Here is a 22748-nt window from a genome sequence, read left to right as displayed (position 1 = left end):
AAACGGGGTGGAATGCGGTGGACGGAAAGAGAACAAGCAAGTAGTCCGCAGGTTTGTATCACGGGCCTTTTTAAAAGAAAAGGCTGATAGAGAGAAAGCATGTCTTCTGATGTAAGAAGAACAACGATGGATGCAGGAATGGAGATCAGATGGAAAGGACGGGAAAAGGAGGAGTAGACACTGCTACTCTTCAACAGCAAATGAAGAAAGAAGCCTGGGCATCCTAGTGTGTGTGTTTCTCTCTCGCATTCTCCGTAGTGCTCTCCGAGCAAGGGAGTTTATGAGGGAGGATAAGAAAGTGATGAAAGAAAGAGAGAACCCGTAAAGAGGAGTTAAGAAGATAGACAGATAGAGCTTGAAATGAAAGAAGATTCAGTTGAAGATTTGGAGAAAGAGGTTATCTTGTCATTTTTCTGTCGTTACTAACTACTTGAACAGAAAGGCAGTCTGCTAGTTGTCGGTCGCGTGTGCCTGTTTGTTTCTCCGTCTAATGAGTCACCTTCATCTCGGCTTTTATGATCTTTTTCTCTGTTTCTTTTTTCTTTCTTTTTGTACACATTGATTGGACCCTCTTACCATGGTCTTGATGATGCTCGCTGGCTGGCACGTAGGCGGTTCCCTTCGATTCGTCGTCGTAGGGTTTCTTTTTAGCCGTCGGTTGTTTTCGCGTTTTTGATTGATTGGTCGATGGAGGAGGGCTGATAATTGCTTTCCTTCCTTTAAAGCGTAAGAAGAGAGAAGAAAGAACTCCTTTTTTTCCTAACTTGTCTGTTGGATACCTTCACATCACATTCCTTTACTCGTACAAAAGCTAATCAAAAAGGAAAAAGGGAAGGAAGCCGCTTCAAACGTCAAGACTCCTCTGCTCTCTCGCTGACACGCTCACTCGCCTCCCTTTCCATTCCCTTGTCCCTCCCTCCTTATGTTTTCAGTCTCTTCTCAGTCTCGTTGGAAAGCGAGAACGTCTGAAAGCCCTAGAGACTAAAACAAGGATCACAACAATAGAAATTGTATGGAAACCATTACTCCGTAGACAGTCAGAACACAGGGAAGCGCATGGCTTTCTTTCAAAGGCAGAGAAAAACGACCCATGCGTACACAGTCTCTTCTCACTGTTCCCCGTGAAACGTGGCTTATGGAAGTGGAGGAGCCTTTTGCTTCCAACACAAACAAAAAAGAGAAGGCAAGACGTCTGATCGTCCAAGAAAGAGTGGAGGGCTATCAGGGAAGAAAAACAGGGATAGTCAGCATTGCGGCAGTCCGGCTTGCGTAGTAAGAGTTCCGATAGCACCGCGACAGGGAACGGAGTTTGAACGCAGCTTGACTCGCAGGAAGGTAATAGTGGCGAGCTTTGTTCAGTTTGAATGGGGGGGATGGCTGGGCGTAAAATATGCTAGAGGAACAATGGGAAAGTATGTGGAGGTGGAACCAACCGTACTGAAAGAAACGAAGACTTAGCCCAAGGGATGGCCACGGTTTCGTGAATATGACCAGAAGAATTTGTACAAGCAGAAACAAGGGAGGAAATAAGACGAAAAGACGACGAGCGGCCTTGAATTGGCGCGTTATGAGGACGTGAAACAACTTTTTCTGAGGAATCATGTGTCCTCTGCGTTCTCCCCGACTCATAACGTCGTCATCTGTGTCTTGCCAATTGCGTTCTTCGCCATGACGGAATGAAAATGCACGCCCTTCGGCCGCTTTATTCGTCACCGTCTTTGTCTTTCAAACCCTGACGTCTTCACTTCAGAGCAGCGTTGGAATTTCGTCGTGTGTTGTCGTCGTACTTTTTCGGCTGCTGATTACCCCCTAGAACGCTAAGGAGACACAGGCATGTTAAACTGGGAGATTTGCGTAAGTATTCTGGGGACATACGGAGAAGAGCGCGGCTGAACATGATGAGTGAAAATGCCAGACTGCTTTTCTTCTCAAAGACGAGGTTACTCGAATTAAGCCTGCAAATGAGAGAAGGAAGGAGTAAAGCCTACCTCTCCGTTGGAGTCTCCTGCCGTTAGTTTCGCTACAGGATCTACTGCTAGTGTAGTAAGTATGCGAATGGCCGTTATGTCGAGTTACGCCGCCGTTTAGTCTTAACTCCCGTGTGACTAGTCCTCATCAATGCCAGCACTATGGGCGCTCCTAATACTACGACTACTACCAGAAACACCCGAATACGATCAATACTAAATTCTTACGGAAAGCTTGTTGTATACATCTAGTCAATTCTCTTACACGCACCGGGACTAGCAAAGTAGGACTGCCATCCGAGTGACAGTAGTCCAGATTTCATAGCATTGACAAAGCATCTTTCAGCTATGAAGTTCCTCGCTTTTCTCTCTTAATCCATGGTCACATTCACAGAGAGCAGTTACAACTTCCCATATACCAAGGACATCTCTTCCTTTTCGTATATGCACGCTCGATGACCAACACCCCTATGTACACGGACAGACACTAGGAATCGTCCTGCTACGACTCCTCCAGTCTCGCTAGCTAACTCCACGAATCAGAACAGATTCTGGTAGAGGTAGAGAATCCGCCTGACTGGTACAGTAACAATAGTAGGTACTTATCCGACTGGGAATTCTTCCTAAGAGTGTAGTAGCTTCGCCGCTGTTTCATGACTGCAAGAGGAACCGTCCTCCCGTTGTCCATTCCATACTCTCTCCAGCAGGCAGGTTGCATCTGGATGGGCGATGAGGTGCATGTGTTCTTTTTCTTGTCTCTTCAAGCAGGCGAAAAGGAATCTTAGCTTCTTTCTACTCTTGTGCTTTTCTTCTGTGAACACTTCAGCTTTCACGGTCATTTTCAACCTTAGTGAGTGTCACGACAGCTTTCTTCCTTCCTCTCTTCTTCTTTCTTGTGTGTTGTCTTGAATCCGAAGACAGTCGTCGCCAGTCGGAAAAGTAAACTTTAGGAATTCTATCTAAGTCCTTAACAACATCTTCCTTCTCTTTCTCCTCTTCTTCTTATCGCGTTCTGCTTTGCTTTTCTCTTGATTCACCAGTCCGGCTTTCTCTTTGTTTGTCTGCCCTGTCATAAACATTCTCTTTGTTTTGTCTTTTACTCTACTTCCGCTGACGGCGTGGTCACTCTTATCTTATCGACCAGAAGAAAGCTTTTTCGAGGAATCTCTTTCCAACTCCGAGCTTTAACGAATTCCACACAAGTCTTCTTCTGATTCCTCTCTCTCCAGGCCGTCTCCTTGCACTGTCTTCCTCCTTAGGTCGTGTCCGCCTCCTTCTTTCGATTCTTCTTCTTCGCTGGAAGAGAGAGGTCGGTTCTTCCTTGCTTCTTGGCTACACTCTCTCTAAGGATTCTTTCTTTTCTTTCTCCAGACGACAATGGTCACTTCAGCGGCCAATCAGACAGGAGCAGGAGAGGATGCAGAGAGGGCAAGAGCCCTCCAGGCCTATGTGGCGAAGGTCAAGGAACATCGAGAATGCGAAGCTAAGGTCAAGAAATGTACGTCTCTCTTCTTCTTCGTCTCCTTTCTTGTTTCTCTCTTTTCTTCTTCTCATGAACTGTTTCTCTTCCCTCCACTGCCGCTGCAGTGTTCCACCACTCCGTCTACTTTCCTTCTTCACAAGAGGCGCAAGTGAAGGAGCCTTAGGAAAACTGCTTCTTTACCTTGTAACTGAGAGACACACAAAAGAAGCCAAAGGAGGGCAAAAGAATCAATCTAGAGCCTTTGCTAGGAAGAACTCCTCCACATCTACCTTTCACGTGGATTCTCTCACGAGCTCGGGCTTCACATGTCTCTCTATATATATACCTATATACATAGATACAGGTGTATACATTATGCATCACTGTATGTATTTCTATCTCTGTTATGCCTGTATAAGTGAATGGCCTTATCACGGAGGTTGTCCATGTCTCTTTGTAGGGGGTGGCGGGGGCTAGCCGTATATCAATGGGAAGTCAACAAGTGAAACGTCACACCGACGGAGAAAAGCGAGATAGACGTACGCAGCAAGCATGGCTGACCTATGTGCACGGACTCTACTCTTGTACATAATGGATCTACTGTCTTAGTGACCGTATCAAGTGCATCTATCTATCTTTCATGTATGTACCTATCTCTCATCATCTGCCTCTCTATCTCTCTATCTATCGGTCTATCTGTCCTTAATCTATCTATTTTTAGTCTATCTATCTAGGCCAGATCTGAGAAGGCACTAGGAGTCGAAAGAACGCTTCACTAACTATCAGGCCTTCTCTCTCTCTGTCTGTCTAAGACACCGAGATAACAGTGTAGATGGAGAAGACGATTCAATTACCTAAACAAAACAATTGCAACGTCTTCCCCCCTTCGCGTGACAGGGCTTGAATACTATCGAAGTCTGCATGCGGAGAAACATGAAGATCCCCGCCAAATCAAGCAGCCAGAGAAATACATAGATGTCGCTTCTTCAGAGAGAAGGATGAAGCCAAGGAAACTGATGCCTTGGGAGAAACCAACAGAGAAAGAACGAGAGAAAGAGAGAGAAAGTGAGAAAGAAGTAGTAGATGTTTTGCCCCACCTACCCTTTTGCTCATGCTTCGTAGCATGGTAGCCATCATTCCAACAGGGATACTTTCAGGTGTATATTCAAGATCATCAGGCCTCCTATCAAAACCTCCGGCACCTCGATAAATTCCGCCGATCGAACCTGCAGTCGCACCCCCCCCTCCACGACTTCCTGGAGGTGGTGGAGGTGCGATCATACCTGACGCATCTGATCGAAGAAAAGAGAACAAGAAGAAAGAAAAGAAGCAAGAAAGAAGGATGAGAACAGAAAGAATGATAGAAAGATAAAAAAGAAGCAAGAAAGAAAGATAGAAAGAAGCGAGAAAGAAAGATGAGAAACGACACAAAAAGTTAGAAACAAAGGACCGGAGATAAGAAACGAAGCACAGATAGGGAAAAGGATATGAACAAAGATAGACATGGATGTAATGGAGAAGAGAGAGAATGATGGGGAAAATGAGAAGTTGTCTCTGCATTAAGCAAAAGGGTAGAGACACAGAGATCGGAGACAGACAATGAGAGAGCCCTTCCTTCTACACAAGTTCACGGAAGAGAGGAACTGTCCTTAGCCGTCATCATGGGAGTAGCAGATGAAAGAAGAGAATCCCCACGCCGTGTTGAAATCTTCCCTAGACAACGTAGAGAGAGGGATAGATCAACCTCTACTAAAAGATGAAAAGCAGCACATAAATCTGTCATGGATTTCCAAGCCAAGCCCATAAGAAACTTCCTCTCCTCTTTCTCTTTTTAGAAAGATTCCCATAGACACAAAACCATTCCCCGACTTCGGAAGTCCCCGCATATCAGGAATGGAGATAGCTCGCCCCCAGCTGTTTGTGCAGACACCATAGGTAGGTATAAGCCTATACATAACTCTAACCTAAGTGAAGAACTCAGAGACGTGGGGGATAAGTAGACATAGATAGGTAAGGACAGGCAGATGGGAACATCCGTCTATCTTGCAGGGTAATGATGGATCCCCAGAGAAGAGAGAGAGATACTTCAAAGGAAGAAACAGATCAAAGAAGAACACATTAGGCTTAGCTCTCTTTCAATCGATCGGCACATCTCTTCTCTTAGTGGTTGATATTTGCTTGAAGGAAGAGAGACCTACCATGGAAGGAGTAGGGACTCCCTTTGAGACCTCCTGCGGGATGTCGAGCGTGGTTCGGCTGGAGGAAAGAAAGAGAGAAGAGAAGTCTTCGATTTCTCTTGTGTTTAGATGGTAGGGGGAAACCATCGAGAAGAGAGAGAATCCGAATTTCTCTCAAGATAAGTCTGGATCTCCATTCAACAGAACTGCAAATCACTTTACTCATCCGAGAGAAGAGGTGGTGTCTATACACTAGGAGCCCTACTTCCCTTCTTGTCTAGTGGAGTACACGTCACCTCCATACATCGTCATTCATGAAACACGCCAGTCATTGTCATGGCTACTACAATAGACAATCCTACACCCATACATGTACATATCCTTACGTCTATCTACCTGTCTATCCATCTATCTACCTTCAATCTATCTATCTGTCTTTAATCTATGTTGACGTGTAGATGGGTTCTAGGTACTTCTTGCAGTTACATAGAGGCAGCAGTTCATCATAGAGAGATGACAGGTATGATGAAAAATCCCAGGAGACAACTCTCATGAAGACGAGAAGCGAACAAGCGACTGCTTCATACAAAGAACGCATGCAAACAAGCAGACAAGTGGACACCTCCACCATCGTCATCATCTTCCCTAGCATGCACTCATTATCTTTCTTCCCTTCTATCTTTCTTTCTCTCCGTGACTAAACCAACAGAAAAGAGAAAGACAGCAAAGAACATAGAAACAGGATCATGGTCTACCCAAGAATCGACTAAGGAAGAGAAAGAGAGAGAAGAAACAAGGAGTCAGTTGAGAGATTGAGAAGGAAGACGTCGACCGACCACGGCAAAGCCACTTAGATCTCCGTCAGCTCGGCCGAATCCTCCACTTCCTAGTCCACCGTACTCTCCTCCTCTGTACGACACGGAGACACACGTACATTGGGAGAGAAACATAAGACACGAGGAAGACATAGAGAGAAGGAGAGAAGGAAGGAAGGAACTATAAGAAGCTTTGGCTTTTGAAAGCATGAGGTAAATATGGCCTGCGTTCTGTTGTGTCTTTTCTAGGTTATATATCTATCTCTATATGTATATATACTGAGGGTTTTCTTACTATCTTCTATCAATCTACATCATCTAGAAGAACAGCGTAGAGGCTAGGCACATTAGAGCTATTACAGAATGGACAAATGGATCAAGGCTAGCAGTGTACGTACACCTTCCATCTTTCCCCCCCCCGTGGTGTCCTGCCATTATGCCGTTCTCTCTTCTCATGAGTCCTTTCACGTCAAACTTCCTCTCCGTCTCTCTCGCCTATCTGCCTTACCAAAGCGATAGCACACCATAGCATCATAGGTCTCCATCCGGCTGAAAGCAAGAAATGACTTGAACTCGAATCAGTCACCACTAATAACTATATACAGATAGGTCCCTATACACCCGAAATACATGTATATATATACGTCTACCTATAGACCCTCAGATCGACTTCTGTTGGTGATGAAGGAGGGAGACGGAAAGCCAGACTGTACAAAGAAAGTCCCTGGGTCGTCTAGGTGAGTAGTCTCCGCTCTTTGTCAGGGGTAAATCTATATGGTAGCCTCTCGAGAAGACTGGGCCTGGCTGACAAGGTAGGATGCCTACTTGAAGTGGAGATTCTCTAAGCGTACTCTTGATATAGAGAAGAGAAGTTCACAGAAAAGCACGAGCAAATCTAGAGCAGACAGGATGAAAAGGCTCCTGTCTGGCTCGAGAGATCGATAGATGTCTTTTCCTTGTATGTTGTATAGATAAGAGAGATACGAACCTGCCAGGTGTGAAGTTCATATCCCCGCCTGTTTTATCGCTATCAGGCGCATGCGGCCCTCCACCTCTCCTTTCCAGATCGACCACGGGTGAGGTCATAAGAAAGCTCATTTCTTCCTGCTCGTCTTCGTCAATGATTCCACGCTTTACCCACAGAGATAGAATTTTCTTGACCTAGAAAAGAACGAGATAAAGAAAGAGGAATAAAGTCTTCTTTCTTCCATCGAAACTGCGATCTCCTGTGTACACACGTGTAGATCACTTGAAGGAGCCAAGCACAACTGAATGAGAAAAAGAGAAGGTATGAAGCTCCTTACAAAATGTCGCTGTCTCGGACTAGACTTGCGCTGTCTGCCCCTCAAGCAGACTCAACGTTCTATCTCTCTTAACTCCAATCTATCTATCTATCTACTTTTAATCTATCTATCTTTCTTCAGTCTATCTGTCTTTAAGCTATCTGTTGATACCCATCTAAAGTTATATAAGGCTCCGACCTGCAGGTAAAAGTGAAGGCCCTATGCGTCTCAGACTTGCAAGCACGTTCACAGGCGCAAGCCCCCCTATACAAAGTGGCGTGTACCTACCCCTATCTCTGTCGCATACATGCTGTATATACACCTTAGATACGATACTTCCTGAGTGTCAATCCATCATCCACACCCCCTGCTCGACTCTACAGAGAACGAAGCACAACTGGGGGGAAGAAGAAGAAAGAAGAAACAGAGAGAAAAACCTTTAGCTCCAAACCATTCGAACATTCTTTACTCCTGCAATACCTTTGACAGCCCCATGTGTGAAACGTTCTCTATGATTCTCTCACGAGGAGAACGACTTCCCGTCTCTCCTCTGTCGTTCTTTCCTCTCTTATCTTACAGCATAAAGCCACACATGAACAAGAAACAGAAGAAGCTGAGACGGAGACGGGAGAAAAGAACAAGAGAAAAGCGAAGATCTCTGCTGAAAAGAAGCCGAGAAGAGAAGAATGTGAGACTGTGACGTCAGCTTACTTTCTCGGCCGCATCTTGCTCCTTGATAGCCGCCTGATAGGCATCTCTCAACATCCAGACTAAATAAGGCTTGAAGGCGGCAACAAGAGAGCTTCCTTTCTTATGTACAAACTCATTCTATACACACACACACAGACAGAACAACACGACACCCAGCCATCAGAGAGACGGCATACATGAATCAAAGGGGAGAGAGACAAATGACACACGGGAAAGAGAGTTGGGGGAAATCAGTCCAACAGCGAGGTCTATGAAGTGTACCTACACTTGAAAAAGAAAGTAGCTTAGGAACTCTAAGAGTTTCTCAGGATTCCATTCAGGATTGGAAAGAATGGGGGCGAAGAAAAGCCAACCTAACGACAGTCAGCTGTAGGGTGAAGCAAAGAAAGTACCCTCTTCCTCCCGCTCTTCTGTCAAGCGTTCTCTTCACCTAGAGAAGTCGAACGGCTAAACACTCGTTGTGTGAAGTGGGTGTCCCCTCTCTTCTAATCTTGGCTGACGTGACTGCGAGAACAAAGAAAAACGTCGGAGGCTCAAGGTAGTTGCTAAGACACATTAGACTGGAGAGAAACATCAGTAAGGACGTTTGCTAGGCAAACTTTCAAAGAAGCACCTCTTCATGCATCACATATATCTTTATCCATATCTCTCTCTCCAGAGAGAGAGAGACATATATATATATATATACATACATATTTATGTACGCGTCGACTTGAATCTTTGTAGACACCCGAAGAGATCAAAGAGTGAGGAGTTCGACTAGGTAGCAGAACGAGGCAATTCCAAATGCACATAGAGAGAGATACTTCCCTATTATCTACAGATATTCACTTAAGAGATCGACACATATGAAGACATGTACCTTTCAGTCAATAGACCATCATACCTGTACGACATCATGGACAAGATACAGGATATTCAGTTTATGAAGGAAAGAGACCGCGCGAGTCGACTGTTTGCTTCGAATAGCAAAAGCAAGAAGGTTAGCTGAATCTACGGAATTCCCGCCATTCACTTCGATCCAGTGACGGCCGTTCCGGATCGCAGTTGACGTCGCCTGATTCTCTACGGATTGGAGGACGTCTATCGATAGGAGGAAAGAACAGCCACATCATACCGAGAGAGAGGAAGACATGGGAGACATACGAAAGGAGATAGAGAACATGCATTCAATGCATGCACAGGGGGTCTTGGTTGAGAGATATATGAAGATCAGTTAGAGAAAGACTTCTACTGAAAAGCACACATCCACGCAGATATGTATATGCATATATGCCAAGGAATAGATGCACCTAGGTGTAGGTGCTATATAGGCGTATAGAGGGTGGTAGGGGGATGGCTGTGAGGAAAGAGAGTAAGTCTTTTTACTGTGATGCCTGTGTTGTTCTTCTTTTGTCTAGATAGACTCAAGTACTGCTGCGGAGAGAAGAAGAGAGAAAAACGTCATGGGACAGAAGAGCATAGCCAGAAACGGAGCACTTACCAGCTTTTGCATTGTATCTTTCTCTCTCTTCTCGCCCTTCTTTATCACCTCTCCAGTTGGGTTATACCTCAAAGACATCACCAAGGCGCTACTTGCCAAGAGTCGTCGTACAGATGAATGAATCTAAGCGCTGGCTCCCCACACACATCTGCATACGTGCATCTAGATCTATCCGTACGTATAAAGTATACACGCGTATATGTATCTATATAGAAATGTATATATAGATGTATGTATACATGTGTACGTATAGATATATATATATATATGTTTAGATGAAAGCTTTCCATCGTGTGGTTGATCCATACCATCGAGTTCTTTATCCAAGGCCTCCCCGAGTGTTCCTGGCTCAGGAGGTTCTGCACATTCAAAAGAGACGAAAAATGAAAACCCCCCACTGATGATGATTGAAGGGGGGAGAAAGATAGTGAGATATACAAAGAGACAGATAGATCGATAGGAAGAAGGTGAAAGAAAGAGGACGGAAGAAGATAAACGTCAAGAAGCAACTGAAGGAACTCCAGTGCACACGAAGACAACCCATATGCGCCCGCGGGTCTTCACCATGGAAGAAGCACACAGTAGAAGTACAATCTTTTCGCCTGCTTTTTCTGTTGAAGAAAATCTTCAGTTATGACGATGATAGAAGTCCCAGGAAGTCTTCACCCCACATATAGACGCTGACATACATCTTCTCTCTATATGTGTCTATCTGGGGGTCATATCTACTGCCTCGTTGTCGCCCTACAATGCGTTTCTTCTCTCTCCCACTACAGACAGTCCTCGTCGTAATTTCTAACATGGAACTCAAAACTACCTCACGCCCTCCCTATACATCCTTCTTCTTTCTAGCTATCCAGATGTATATCAGTATGAGCCTCCATACACTGAGACAATAAGCAACACTTAAGAAGAAGAAGAGGAACATAGAGTGGCCATCCTTTTCTTCTGTGTAAGCCATGGAACATATGCACATATTTCACGCGGGTAGAATCACGCACATACGTACAATGTATATATATATATATATGCGTATATATCTGTATACACCTAGGTACATGTATTGTGAGTGATAAGTCTTTCTGTCTCCAGAGAAATGTTTCCTCCCCAAGTGAGAGTCTTTCCACCGGTCATGAAAAGAGAGAGAAGAAGAGAGACGAGAGAGAGGAGAAGCAAAATCCTACCTTGGTATTGCATAACAAGGGAGTCGATATCGAACTCCCTTGTAAGTTCATCCTCTGGCCCTCCTCCTTCACCCGTAGCCGCTTCTGGTGACGGTGTCATCTGTCCATCACAAAAAAGAAGAGAAAGAAAGCCCACATAAGAAAGAAAGAAAGAGAAAGAAAAGCATTCGTATCTTATCTTTTACCTTCTTAGGCAAGGGAAGCTTCTCTAGTCGATTTCCTTTCAAAAGAAGAGACCATCGCGCAGGGGGATGAAAGTCTTGAAGGAAGAAGAAGAAAGAGAACACCTTGGACTTTACATCCTATCGTACGGGCTACAAATATACACAGCTATATCGGTATCTATGTATGTATGTAAATTACGCATACATACAAAGACGTGGTAACGCCGAAATGTAATGTAGATACAGTAGATTCATATCTAAATATGTATGTCTTTACAGGCACAAATGTATTTACAGGAGGTAAGAAACTCACTACCTATCGAAAGAAAGCGCTGAGCTGTATGTACACCCAGGAGTACTGCGTAGAATGTCTTTTCTTCCTTTGGACCTTCCGCAAGCGGAGGTTCAAGGACCAACATACACCTGCGGGTTCTTCATCATTAAAACTCCTCACGCAGATTCCTTTACATATCTATACACATCTAGATAGATCGATAAATAGACAGAGAACAAAGTAGAACTGCATAACTCACTTGATTTGACTCGCCGTTCCTTCCTGCTCCACCACCCCCACCTTGTCCTCCTGGACTGGATCCATCGATCATGTCGATATTGGGCTGGAGTGAATCGATGCTAGGAGGGGGGGGAAGAGGAAGCTCAATGCCTTGCTGTAGACATGAGACAGCATAGCGAAAGTAATCATACCCTTCCCCTCCATTAATAAATGCGAACCGAGGATCGCCTCCATCTCGCTGACGTATTAACTCCTCCATCTCAGGATTCCGGCAGCAGTATTCTACAAGGAAAAGAGAAGACACCACAAACAGGGAAAAGACAACACGATCTGAAACCGTCATTCTCTCTCCCGGGTGGTACCTCTCTTGAAGAGAGAGGATGCATGCATGCATAACCCTCTCCAGCCCTAGACACGCATGTCTACGGCTGGAGAGGGTTAGCTACGTTGATGGCGAGACTGCGTCACATCTAGGTTCACTTTACGGAGGTCCTATTCAATAGATGATTAACATCTGTTGGATAGGAATGCAGATATAGAGAGACTGAGAAGGAATAGGGAGAGGTACAGGATGGATGGAGTATGTACTTGACGGGCATGCAGAGAAGGATGTAGAAGAAGGGCGAAAGACTTCTCTTGGATGACGATAGGAAAAGTTGCCGCACGGAGAGTCTAGACTTGCAAGGAGGCGTACACCTCCCCTAAAGGACTTCATGCCGATGTAAGAAATGTATGTGTCACGATCTACTTCTTCTTCTTGCTGAGGAGATCTCTCTCAATTAATAGAAAGTCTTTCTTTAGTTTGCGGAAAAAAGATGAAGAAGAAAATCGCCGAGTCAAACCATGTGCATCATGCCCCTTGTTCCTGTAGATACACCTGAACCCTTGGAACATGTGATCGAGTTGGGCTACTGAGACTGTCATAAGGAGAACCAGGAAAGATTTGCGAAGATCTTGTTCCTTTCCTTCTTCCTTTTTTTCTTTTTCTTTGCTGGAGAGAAAGTCCCAAGCCCCTTTTCAAATAGATGCAGAGACCATTTTTCGTCTTCGAGACTTAGAGGCATGCAGGAATAATGGAGAAAGAAGAAAGAGACACGAGCGATGTCCGCATTGGCTCTTAGTGATCTACCACTGAGAAGGCTCTAACTCAAGGCGTCTTAGCAGATTTCTCGCTGAGCTCTCTCCCTCACATCTCTCAAAGGGAGAATAGCAGGAAAACTTCGGTATGGTACACTCCTGAATGGGGGAAGGAGAACTGATCTAGATACTGATGGAGACAAGGCCCCGGGAGTTCAAACAGACACACGCAAACAGAGGGATAGAGATGCACTCTTTGTAACCTAGAGGAGAGACACAATCGTTCTATTGAAGGAAGACATTATTCACAATGATGATAACGAGGAACGAAAACGAGAAGTCTTGACTCGAAGTCGTTCTTTTTCTGTTGCTCCGACCGCGTTGTAATTTACCTCTTTCAGTCAAAAGCAAGACGATTCGTCGTCCAAGAAGGTCATCTATACAGTAGGATTCCGACTCGCAGCGTCTCCACTTCATTCATCTATCAAAGTTTCTCTGTCTACAGATTGATGTCGAACACCGCTAGCTATAGAGTTGTAACAGCAGAGGAGAGAGCTAGCTATCAGCAAGTAGTAGTGAGAGAGAAGGTGTTTGAAGAAGATCTATGAGAAGAGAGGGGGAGATGTCCTCACCTGCAATTGTATGGATTCGTTTAACAAGCTCAGGGTCAGCAGGCCTCATAGGAGGCGGAGGAGGTGCTGGCGGCATCATGCCGCCATAGGCACCCCCAGCACTCTGGTCATATGCTCCCCCTGCCCCTACTCCCCCTGGAGTTCCTGCCGTCGTCGGGGGTGGAGCTGCAGCTCCACCTCCACCGTAAGCTGTCCGTTGCTGTTGTGATGTGTAATACCCCCCGCCATCTCCATAGACACCTCCTCCGCTCCCAGGTGTATGTACATATCCCATTTGACCTCCTCCTGCTGACCCTCCGGTTCCATACTGTTGTTGTGCATAGCCAACTGGAGTGCCTGAATGATACACTCCTCCTCCGGGTGGTGTCTGTTGAGGGGGATATGACGATGGGCCTGTCTGCTGATGGTGATGGGGGTGGCCGTAGTTCATCTGATGAGCATGTTGAGAGGCTTGACTATAATCTGTACCTGCCTGTTGGCTATACATAGGCGTTTGTTGTTGATGTGCCATATATCCTCCATGAGGTGTATGGGCATCACCGTAGGGAGTATGAGGAGTTGCACTACTAGGTGGACCTGCCTGACCAGAAGGATGATGTGCATGCATGTAGTCACCCTGTTGGTGATACATGTGCTGTTGAGTATACGCTGATGGCTGTTGGTCATAACCCCCTTGACTGACGTAGTTATGCTGACCCGAATCCGGGGAGGCACCCATGACACCTCCTCCTCCGTAGCCACCCCCTTGTCCGGGAGGGAGTGGAGGCGATTGCTGACCGGGAGGAGGCATCGCCACGTATGGCGAAGCAGGAGGCCACATGGTTGAAGGGACAATGCAGAGGGAGATCCAAAAGACGAAAAAAGCCCCGCAAACACTAAAGAAATCGAATGACTAGATGGGAGATGGATGAAACCAAATTGAGCCGATACATCTACTTTAATGTGATGGCTACGAATACACCGGGGGGGGGGCCTCGGTAGCAAGCGCACATCGTTCGGAAGCTTGGCCTTGTACCAGTTCCTGGAGACATTGGAAGAAAGAAGAAGACTGCGGCCTTAAAGAATGGCAACAACCGCGGATAGAGGAAAAACAGAGAGGTGAGAGGAACAACATGCACGAGAGCGGGACAAAGATCTTGAGAGAGGGGGAGAAAGAATAAAGAAAGAATCACCGAGCAACAAAAAGAAAGGACATATGTAGACGATCCGACGAAACTCAGCAGGGCGAAAGGAAGAAATGACGACGTCTTTCTTGACTTCATTAGAAGCTTCGGAAGCTTTGTCCTTCCTGGGGTTTCTCAGAGAAAATTCGATTGCGCTGCATGTGCTAGTTGCCAATGAAGCGCGAGCGATCTGCCGAAGACAGGGGCCCACGACAGGCTGTTCTTTACGTGTGTATAACCGGGATAGTATAAAAGATTTTGGGAATAAGAAGCCCGAGAAAGATGCCCTTCAGGGGACTGAGCTGCTGAGAAAACACTCGGAGGGTCACACCGGGGAACAGCTGGGCATGTGCTGTGGTCACGAAGTTGGATTCTTGTATCGAGCAGATAGAGTGTCGCAATAACACGTTGACTGAAGCAAGGACAGAGAGATCCAAGTAAAGGAAAATAACGATAGCGTGGCATACTAAGTTTTTGCCGAAGAAAATCTGGCCCAGCTTCACAGTCTCCCCTTGGAGCCACAGCTGATAGGAGAAACCACATGCAACGGTTAAGCACGCTCTGCCTTGTGTCGCCCATGCTTGTGGCCTCATGCCTGCAGCAGACCCGTACGAAGCAGTGGCCACAGCAGCCGTAGCACCAGCCTCCCCTGCACCACATGACGAGGAGCGCGCTTGATGGGGGGGTCACGGCGTTGCTCTCAAGACGGCCCACCGCAAGAAGGGAGACACGGGGACTTTACCTACTGCCGTTCACAAACAAGTAAATCGAACTATCCTGAACTCTCTTTCCTTCTTTTCTTCACTGGAGGACTATTTTCCTTGTGAGTGTGTGCTAGTCCTGATCCAACGGCGAGAGGCCTCGTCAAGTTGCTGAATATATCTACAACTGTGTCGCGGATAGGGCTGCACACGTCGCGGCGTCGACTTGCACACTAACCCTGCGCGACACAATGCGGGCCTTCCTTTTTTACCTGCCTGTCTATCTCCTAGTGATTGCCCCCCTAGCAACTCTTGCATTCACAGTTGGCTCCCCGCCACCGTCCGCTCCTCCTCCGGGCTCCTCTTTGTGCGGTCAACAGCCTCTGAATGGTGCGGAGGTCTCAAAGACATGTTCACCAGTTGCACGGCGGAGACTCTCTGCAACTCAACTGAGTGGAGCCGCTCAAGAGCCGTCGTCAGCTTCTGCGTGGCGCGGCGCAAAAACAATATCCGCGCTCACCGAAAGCACCGCTAGTCCTGTCTTCGACGTAGAGAAAATTAAAGAGATCCTTCCTCATCGCTTTCCTTTCTTGCTTGTCGATAAGGTCCTTGAATTCGAACCGGGAAAAAGAGCTGTCGGCGTCAAGCAAGTAACTGCGAACGAGGACCAGTTTAATGGTCACTTCCCGTCACGAGCAATTCTCCCAGGTGTCCTGCAGGTTGAGGCGCTGGCGCAGCTCGCGGGGATAGTTGCGTTGCAGCCTCCCATCAGTGATGGAAAGGGGACTTTCTTCTTTGCCGGAGTAGACGGTGTTAAGTGGAAGAAACCAGTCGTACCGGGTAAGGCTAAGCAATGCGATTTGTTGGCAAAGCAGACTGACGTGACGAGTCATGTGCTCAGGGTACTTCCAGTGTGCGGTCAGACACTGATATGCTAGCCGTTCGTATTTGGAGTTCTTCGTATAGAGAGCATCGTCAGCGCTCTCCATGTGATGTCCTCTGCTCAGGAGACACCCTGGTAATGGAGGTTGAGTTGACCACATGGAAGGAAAAGTTTGGTATTGCCAAGGCAACAGGAAAGGCATATGTGGATGGAAAGATAGCAGTGGAGGTCGCGGAGATGACGTTTGCTCTTGCACGATGAGCTCCAGTCCACTCTCTCCAGAAAGTGCCAGCTGCGCAGCCAGTCTTCGCGGGGTGGTCTGAATTCAGAATTAAAGGCGTCTTGGTCTCACAGTCACCCCCCCCTGCCTCTTGGGAGTTCCCGGGGATGGGACAGAACACTTAAGAGACCGTGCTGCTGAAGCCGGGGTCGCCATAAACCCTGTAACAACAGTGGTGTAGACAAGGGAAGAATACTGGCCAGCGCGAATTGTGGCCTACCGACAGAACGAGGTAGTAGCCTTCACGACCTCCCAAACTGCACACCAACCGATGAAGAACCCCTTCCTTTCCCAAGAACGCTGAGACAACTTACTTTGAGATGTAGCCATAAAGAGGGACGAGTAGACCGGGTAGGGGAGCTTGCACGTATACTGTTGATAAAAAAACGAGTCAGCAAAGAAAAGATCAAGAAAGAGCGAAACAAAATGTCCTTACCGGGAAGTTCTTTAACACACACAGGTGCACCGGTCCCACAAAAAGGCATCCGCATAGGACAGACATCACCGAGTTCAGCACGTGCGTGAGAACGTTGAACGTCCGGGATGCAGTCAAAGCTCCATTTCTGAAGCGGGTGTTAGCTTCCTTTTAGAAATAAGAGGAAGGAAAATGGGTGTGCCCACCTTGCATAATTGCAGGTGTTCACGAGGTGCTGGAGAACCCGTTATGTAGCCGCAGAGCTGGACATTCCTTGGCGCATCTTACTTCCAGTCTCTTGCATGATGCCTCATCCTTGCAAGGAACGTCTGCAAGGCAACAACAGTGAAGTTGTAAGTTGCCCAGCTGCATTGTCCAGCGCCCGTACCCCCAGTCTCCACCTGCATCGGTGTTCAGTGTTGCGAACCGCTCATTCCAGTAGATGTATGTTTCGTCGTCGCCTACCGGCATCGCTTTGGCGGCAGACGCAACTTCTTGGAAGTGCTGCCAGTTCGGTTTGACGTAGACATCTTCGACCTCACGCAGCTGGAGCAACCGTTTTCGCAGTGGGCAATTTGATCCATATCCTAGGTCCGTTCTACCTTGTGAAACTGTTGTTTTAGCATCTTGATGAAGTTTTTCACTGTTTTAGTGTCCTCGTCTTGCGGTGTCTACAAGCCACCATCTAGTGTTGGAGAGTTGTTTACGTGGAAACACCTCGTACCGACAGCTGTATGAACTTGTACTCGTTGTAGAAATCCTCGCCGACGTGCTCCGTCAGTGTCGTCTGCGGAAAGGAGCAACCCGGTTTCGACATTTGGCAGAGACTGTCGCCGTCCGAGGCGCACCTCTATTGCTTTTTCATCCTCGGGAGCCAGGTTATCGGGCCTTAGAACGTAAAGAAAGTTAGAGGAGCTGAATCAAAACGCAGTCTTTTGTATGCTGCCTACATGTCATCGAAATTCTTGAGCATCGCCCTGAATACCGTATGAGACATGCTGCCGTGCTTGTCAGCGATCAACTACCGTAACCAACCTGAAGTACGAAAGCTCAGGGCCAGCTGAAGTAGAGCAGGTTAGGCTTATGCGTTCTCCAAATGTGCTAGTAAACGACAGACCTCCATACTGATCCTTTAGCCGTCGCTCCACTTCATTAATGACTAAAGTAGTGGCGCAGTCACAAAGAGGTTTCCAATCGCGGGAAGAACGCGGCGCTCACAGGTAGGTGAGAACGGCTTGGATTCCGCTCCCGCTGCCGACACGCAGGCAGCAGCGAAGGACGCCAGACCGATCGACAGGCTAATGGTTCTCATTGGCGGCCAGAGCTAAGCGTCTTGAAGAGGAGGCTCGGGCGGGACGTGGAATCAGGTGAAAACACAAGAAGCTGCGGGGATGTCGCTGCGACAACCAACAATCTGGCCACCTGTCCGTACACCTGAAACTTTTCGACGTGACACCGGAGTCATTGTTTACCCAAGACCGCATACTCATGCTGGAGTACTACAGAAGCACGTCTAGCGACCTCTAACCGCAAAAAGACTCAACTGCCATGCACTCAGGCCCTTAAAAAGAATAGCGCTTCAAAAACAGATTGCTAGCTTGCTGCTTCTTAGCTAGCGAGCCCGTTATGCTTGGGCTAGGCAGTGATTCTGTCTACTGCAGCCACTGTCAAGGCGAACTCGAGTGTCTCTGGAATATATCGCTCCATTCAAAGAGAAAACCTGCTTTCACAGGTATCGGCGCGGAGTTAGCCGGTAGGGCCTCTGCAGTCCTTGAGAGCCTCAAGTAAAGTATCCTGAATAACACGCATCAAACATTCCGCGACCCGATCCCAGTGCTTGTCCCAAGTGCGATTAGCTTCTTTCGAAGCAGCAACAGCTTCCAAGTGGGCTAACCTCCATAGAACGAGCGAACAGCCTAGGCACAACGCCATTACGGCGCATGCCCCAAACTGTAGAAGGGCAGTAAATGCCCCCAGGCGCTGAAGCACATGGGAATCCAAGGCCTCTGGATTCACGCCGTGTAGAACTCTGTATGCCTCATTGTGAGAAATATCTGCAGCCAAAGCAACCCACAGAGAGAACTTTCGCAGCGATGACACACAGTCAAGAAAACAGAGCGCGTACGGTACTCCTACTGACATTCGAAACTTACGCCTCAGAATTTGACTCGCGAATATCGGAAATCCGTGAAGCAAGATCGGCCAGGTGATGATCTGCGTGACGCAAAGACAGCGGGGTGGCCCGACGCTCCAACACGAGGCACGTAGAATGCGAGACACTGTACGAATAACTTCGGAGTGTTTGCGTGATGCGGAAGAGCTTAACTACGTCTTGAAGAAAGGTGCTTGTTGTCAGAGTAACGACACGAGGCTCACGTTCAGGAAATAAATCTTCCGCTCCGAGAACTCTCGAGGAGCCATGAGACAAGCGCTAATAGCACCTGTTGCCAACTGCATTGGAACAATGAAGCCAGAGTGATACAAGATAAAAGTCCATAGGACACCAATACGGTGATCCTGTACGTTAACGGCAGTTTGGGCTGTTCCTCCCGAAGGCCCGGGCACCAGCACCACTTTCGGCATATTTCGCAAAGAAACAACGACTTTCGAAGCCTGAAGAGCGACGTCCACCTGTAGCACACAAGGAAACAAGTACGATAGCTCCACGGAGTCAGCCACCATCTGAGGCCAACTTGAGTGCATCCCCCGTTCAGACGGCTGTTTCGCCGAAGGCATTCTGACAGACAGCTTACCACAGCGATGACGCTCGAAGCAGCAGCGCTGTACACGATGACATCTCTGGGGCGTCGGACTAGTTTTCTGGAGAAGGCCTTGTACACCACAGCCACTTTAATCAGCTCTTGCAGGGCAGCCTCCAGAAAGAAAGTATCCACGAAGCTCCATAGGGTGTAGCCTGGCCTGATAAACCAAGGCTTCTCAGGACGGAACGTTGCGAAGTCAAGCAGCCGGATAACCATCACCCAGCCTGACCTCACAACTGGCAACGCCACTGCAAGTGGAACTGCGAGGGCCAGTGTGGAGAGTGCGACCAACGCAATCTGAGAGACAAACAACAGAGACGCTCTGAAGAACGCGAAGTCTGCGCCTCCTAGCACGCCACCTAGCAGCCTCTCGATGAGGACTCCGTCTGTGCTAACGCTTGGATGCGTACTAACCTGCTGTAGCGAAATATTGGGTCGAAAGGCCTGAAGGCAATAGACGTCTTGCACACCACTTCGCGATTTCGACAGCCTTAGGTCACTTCAGAAGATATTCCCATGACCACGCCGATCCCCTCTCCCCGGCTTACCCAAAGGACGAAAGTGAAGAGAGCTGATGCTGGCACCACCGTTGCGACAGCTAGGCTCCAAGTTGTAAATTTTGCCAAGAGGGTGCAACCGAAGACGACGAGCGCATAGACGAAGAAGACAAGCAGGGACTCTGCCGTGCATTTTCCTGTGCAAAAAACACGTGTGTCGACGTCTCCGTCCTTTGGCGACACTTCTTCGCGCGTTGTGGCTGAGCCAGCCACCATCTCGGCCAGAAAATAAGTCAGCAGACAGACTTCAAAAGAGCGGATAGAATTACGGCAGGCTTGAGCTGCAACGACAGTGAAGTTCTCGTTCTTCTTGATACTGCCACCGCGTGTCCCCCTCCACGGGTTCCGGAAATTTCCACGGGACAACTCGAGTAATGCTATACGAGAAGCAAAAAGACACAAGAAAGGCGAGGTCGACGGATCAAACTACATGTTGAAGGAGGGGGGGACGCTGATGCCCTAATTTTTCTTTTGCAATACTGCAACACACCAGCATACCGCGAATCCAGCGTGTCTCCGTTCAGCGCTCATGGCAAGACATGCGGCTGCTATCGGTGCTCTCAAGTTTCTGCAGAAGCCATGCCTTCCTGTGTCTCCCCTGCATGTGCGAGCTTCATGGATGGTGGAGCTGCCAGGGGGCGCCGCCGAGGCGGTTCCGAACTTCCCAACTTCCAAGGCGGGCAATTGATTTTGATAACTGAGCACATAAACTGGAGCCGTTGCCACTGTCGGTAGCGCGAAGGGCGGGAAAAAATAGGGTCAGCGTACAAAGCTCCACTAGAGCACTCGGGCTGTCTCGTTATGGTTCAGTGCGCTTCGAGGGAAGAATACGAAGTTACTGTAGCGAGACGTGTTATGTTTTGAACCAGGAACCGGGCCTTCACTTGCTGTCCATTGACCGAGTATTCTGTCCAAAAGCTAAAGCGGTGTCTTTGCGCCTACGCGAGCTCTCGGACAGCGCCCAGCTTTCCAAGATGCCACCATACAAGCCCACAACACTTCCCGCGGAGTGTACGGTTCGTAACGTCTCGGCAAACCGGGAAACTGCCTTCGCACCAAAACGACCAAAGTGTCCGCTACTGCGTCGATACGGCTGTGCTCCCTTCACTCCGTGGAAAGGTTATCTGAGTGGTCGAGAGCCAGGTACTCTTTCTTCACTTGCCCGCAGTCCACGACAAGAAAAGCGAGTCTAGAAGTGGATCTCCTCGTTCAAACTTCCCTGTGTTGGAATATCAAAGGACAGCCGGAAGAGTGTAACGGACCAAAGGCTAGCGTCAGAATCACTTACAGAAGCGTTCAGACGATGCTGCCCGTTCAACCCTAACCTGCCTCGCCCACCCGCGGAACCTGTCGCGTGAACTGGGAGGCCTGGATTGCTAAGAAAGCTACTAGAGACTGTCTACGTTGTGGGCCTCTGTGCCATGCGGTTTCTGTGCTTTGCCCTTTGGCAGGAAGTGACAGAGAAAGAGTTTGAATATGCCCTACTTGGTGAACACTGGGAGCTTCGCTTCGTAAGCGTACAGGAGCCCCGACGCCGATCTTTTACCTCGAGCTTCTTGAACTCCTGCCGCTCTGGAAGCGAGGAGTGGTCAGCTCCCTCAGCGCCCGGCTGTCTTCTGTAACATGTCACTGCACACCAACTCGTGGTCTCGGAGTGCTCAAGAGTTACCGGCGTTCGGCATAGCTTGGTGCAAGATTTGGTGTCCAAGCAAAAGAAGACAACGCTTGCACGCACAGTGCATCATGCTCAGACCAGCCGGCGGGCGCTTCACTCCCGCCCAGCCAGCCGGCACAGCTAGACCGGGAGACCTGGTCAAGCTTCGACTTCGCAGAACTCTGTTACAGACCCAGATTGAAAATGGCTACCAGAAAAATAGAGAGGTTGCAGATATCCCAGGCACCCCAGTCCTTTACTTCAGAATGGGAGACTCTGTCGCAATGTATACATCACTTTCATTGACAAGTTGCACCCTTCTCCATATCCGTCACCCTCCGCTGAAAATCCGGAAGTCCAAGGGGACCCAGAGCCGCTTCTGCAGGAAACAAGCAATGAACAAAGTGCAAAGAAGAAATCCAGACTACGCTCGCCTCTCTACAGGGCTAACAGGAATCTCCTAGGTGCTGCCCTGTTACCGTGCCATGAGCTAGACCTCAGAGCCGAAGAAAGCCTGACTGTGCTTCCTGTGAATGATCTCAGGAGACGCCAGACAGGAGTAAACCCACTGTCGCAAAGATTGAGAGTGTAGCGCAGTCTTCGCCCGAGACCCCTTTGCTTCCGGTGGGGCACTGCGGAGTCGGTTAAAGCACCTCTGTTCATCCCTGACAGAAGTCCTTCCTGCTTTTATACGAGTCCTAGACTCTTGAAGTAACTCGGACGAGACCTACTCCGCACAACACACTCCGACACGTCCCCCCTTTGCTCCAGGACGTGACTAGTTGCGGAAAGACGCATGCAGTACCTGTTACATACCGTAAGACCCTTGATTGCATACAAACGCCCCCCAAACCCCCCCCCCCC

The 22748-nt window shown here is 48.1% G+C and overlaps 4 protein-coding genes across 4 annotated transcripts; 2 read left to right on the top strand and 2 right to left on the bottom strand.

Annotated features, from left to right (window-relative positions):
* The first annotated feature begins 2579 nt into the window (after positions 1-2579).
* CSUI_001487 (uncharacterized protein) lies at positions 2580-3471 on the top strand. The gene has a single exon (XM_068061693.1). It carries the CDS (start codon positions 2697-2699, stop codon positions 2874-2876), a length of 180 nt encoding a protein of 59 aa, XP_067926330.1. The 5' UTR covers positions 2580-2696; the 3' UTR covers positions 2877-3471.
* A 909-nt stretch (positions 3472-4380) lies between these two features.
* On the bottom strand, positions 4381-15145 carry CSUI_001486 (zinc knuckle domain-containing protein; the record flags this gene model as incomplete). Its single annotated transcript, XM_068061692.1, has 10 exons — positions 13470-15145; positions 11780-12042; positions 11083-11182; positions 10207-10257; positions 9302-9498; positions 8416-8532; positions 7410-7582; positions 6443-6515; positions 5628-5685; positions 4381-4721 (listed from the first exon to the last, which is right to left on the bottom strand). The coding sequence occupies exons 1-10, from the start codon at positions 14287-14289 to the stop codon at positions 4381-4383; spliced, it is 2193 nt and encodes a 730-aa protein (XP_067926329.1). The 5' UTR covers positions 14290-15145.
* Positions 15146-15362: 217 nt separating this feature from the next.
* On the top strand, positions 15363-17677 carry CSUI_001485 (beta-hydroxyacyl-acyl carrier protein dehydratase). The gene is made up of 2 exons (XM_068061691.1): positions 15363-16173; positions 16341-17677. The coding sequence occupies exons 1-2, from the start codon at positions 15585-15587 to the stop codon at positions 16475-16477; spliced, it is 726 nt and encodes a 241-aa protein (XP_067926328.1). The 5' UTR covers positions 15363-15584; the 3' UTR covers positions 16478-17677.
* A 901-nt stretch (positions 17678-18578) lies between these two features.
* On the bottom strand, positions 18579-22491 carry CSUI_001484 (uncharacterized protein; the record flags this gene model as incomplete). Its single annotated transcript, XM_068061690.1, has 7 exons — positions 21777-22491; positions 20222-20607; positions 20088-20117; positions 19665-19970; positions 19288-19542; positions 18806-19125; positions 18579-18705 (listed from the first exon to the last, which is right to left on the bottom strand). Exons 2-7 carry the CDS (start codon positions 20444-20446, stop codon positions 18579-18581), a joined length of 1263 nt encoding a protein of 420 aa, XP_067926327.1. The 5' UTR covers positions 20447-20607; positions 21777-22491.
* Positions 22492-22748: the final 257 nt, after the last annotated feature.

Source organism: Cystoisospora suis, assembly GCF_002600585.1.
Source record: "Cystoisospora suis strain Wien I chromosome Unknown contig_595, whole genome shotgun sequence".
In the NCBI taxonomy this organism is placed as follows: Eukaryota; Apicomplexa; class Conoidasida; order Eucoccidiorida; family Sarcocystidae; genus Cystoisospora; species Cystoisospora suis.
This window is presented reverse-complemented; position numbering and strand designations above follow the sequence as displayed.

Bases quoted from the DNA above. Each gene is read 5' to 3' on its own strand.
- CSUI_001487 (XM_068061693.1), top strand. From the start codon at position 2,697: ATGAGGTGCATGTGTTCTTTTTCTTGTCTCTTCAAGCAGGCGAAAAGG.
- CSUI_001485 (XM_068061691.1), top strand. From the start codon at position 15,585: ATGCGGGCCTTCCTTTTTTACCTGCCTGTCTATCTCCTAGTGATTGCC. The intron at 16,174-16,340 runs GTAAGGCTAAGC...TCCTCTGCTCAG, and splicing joins GAAGAAACCAGTCGTACCGG to GAGACACCCTGGTAATGGAG.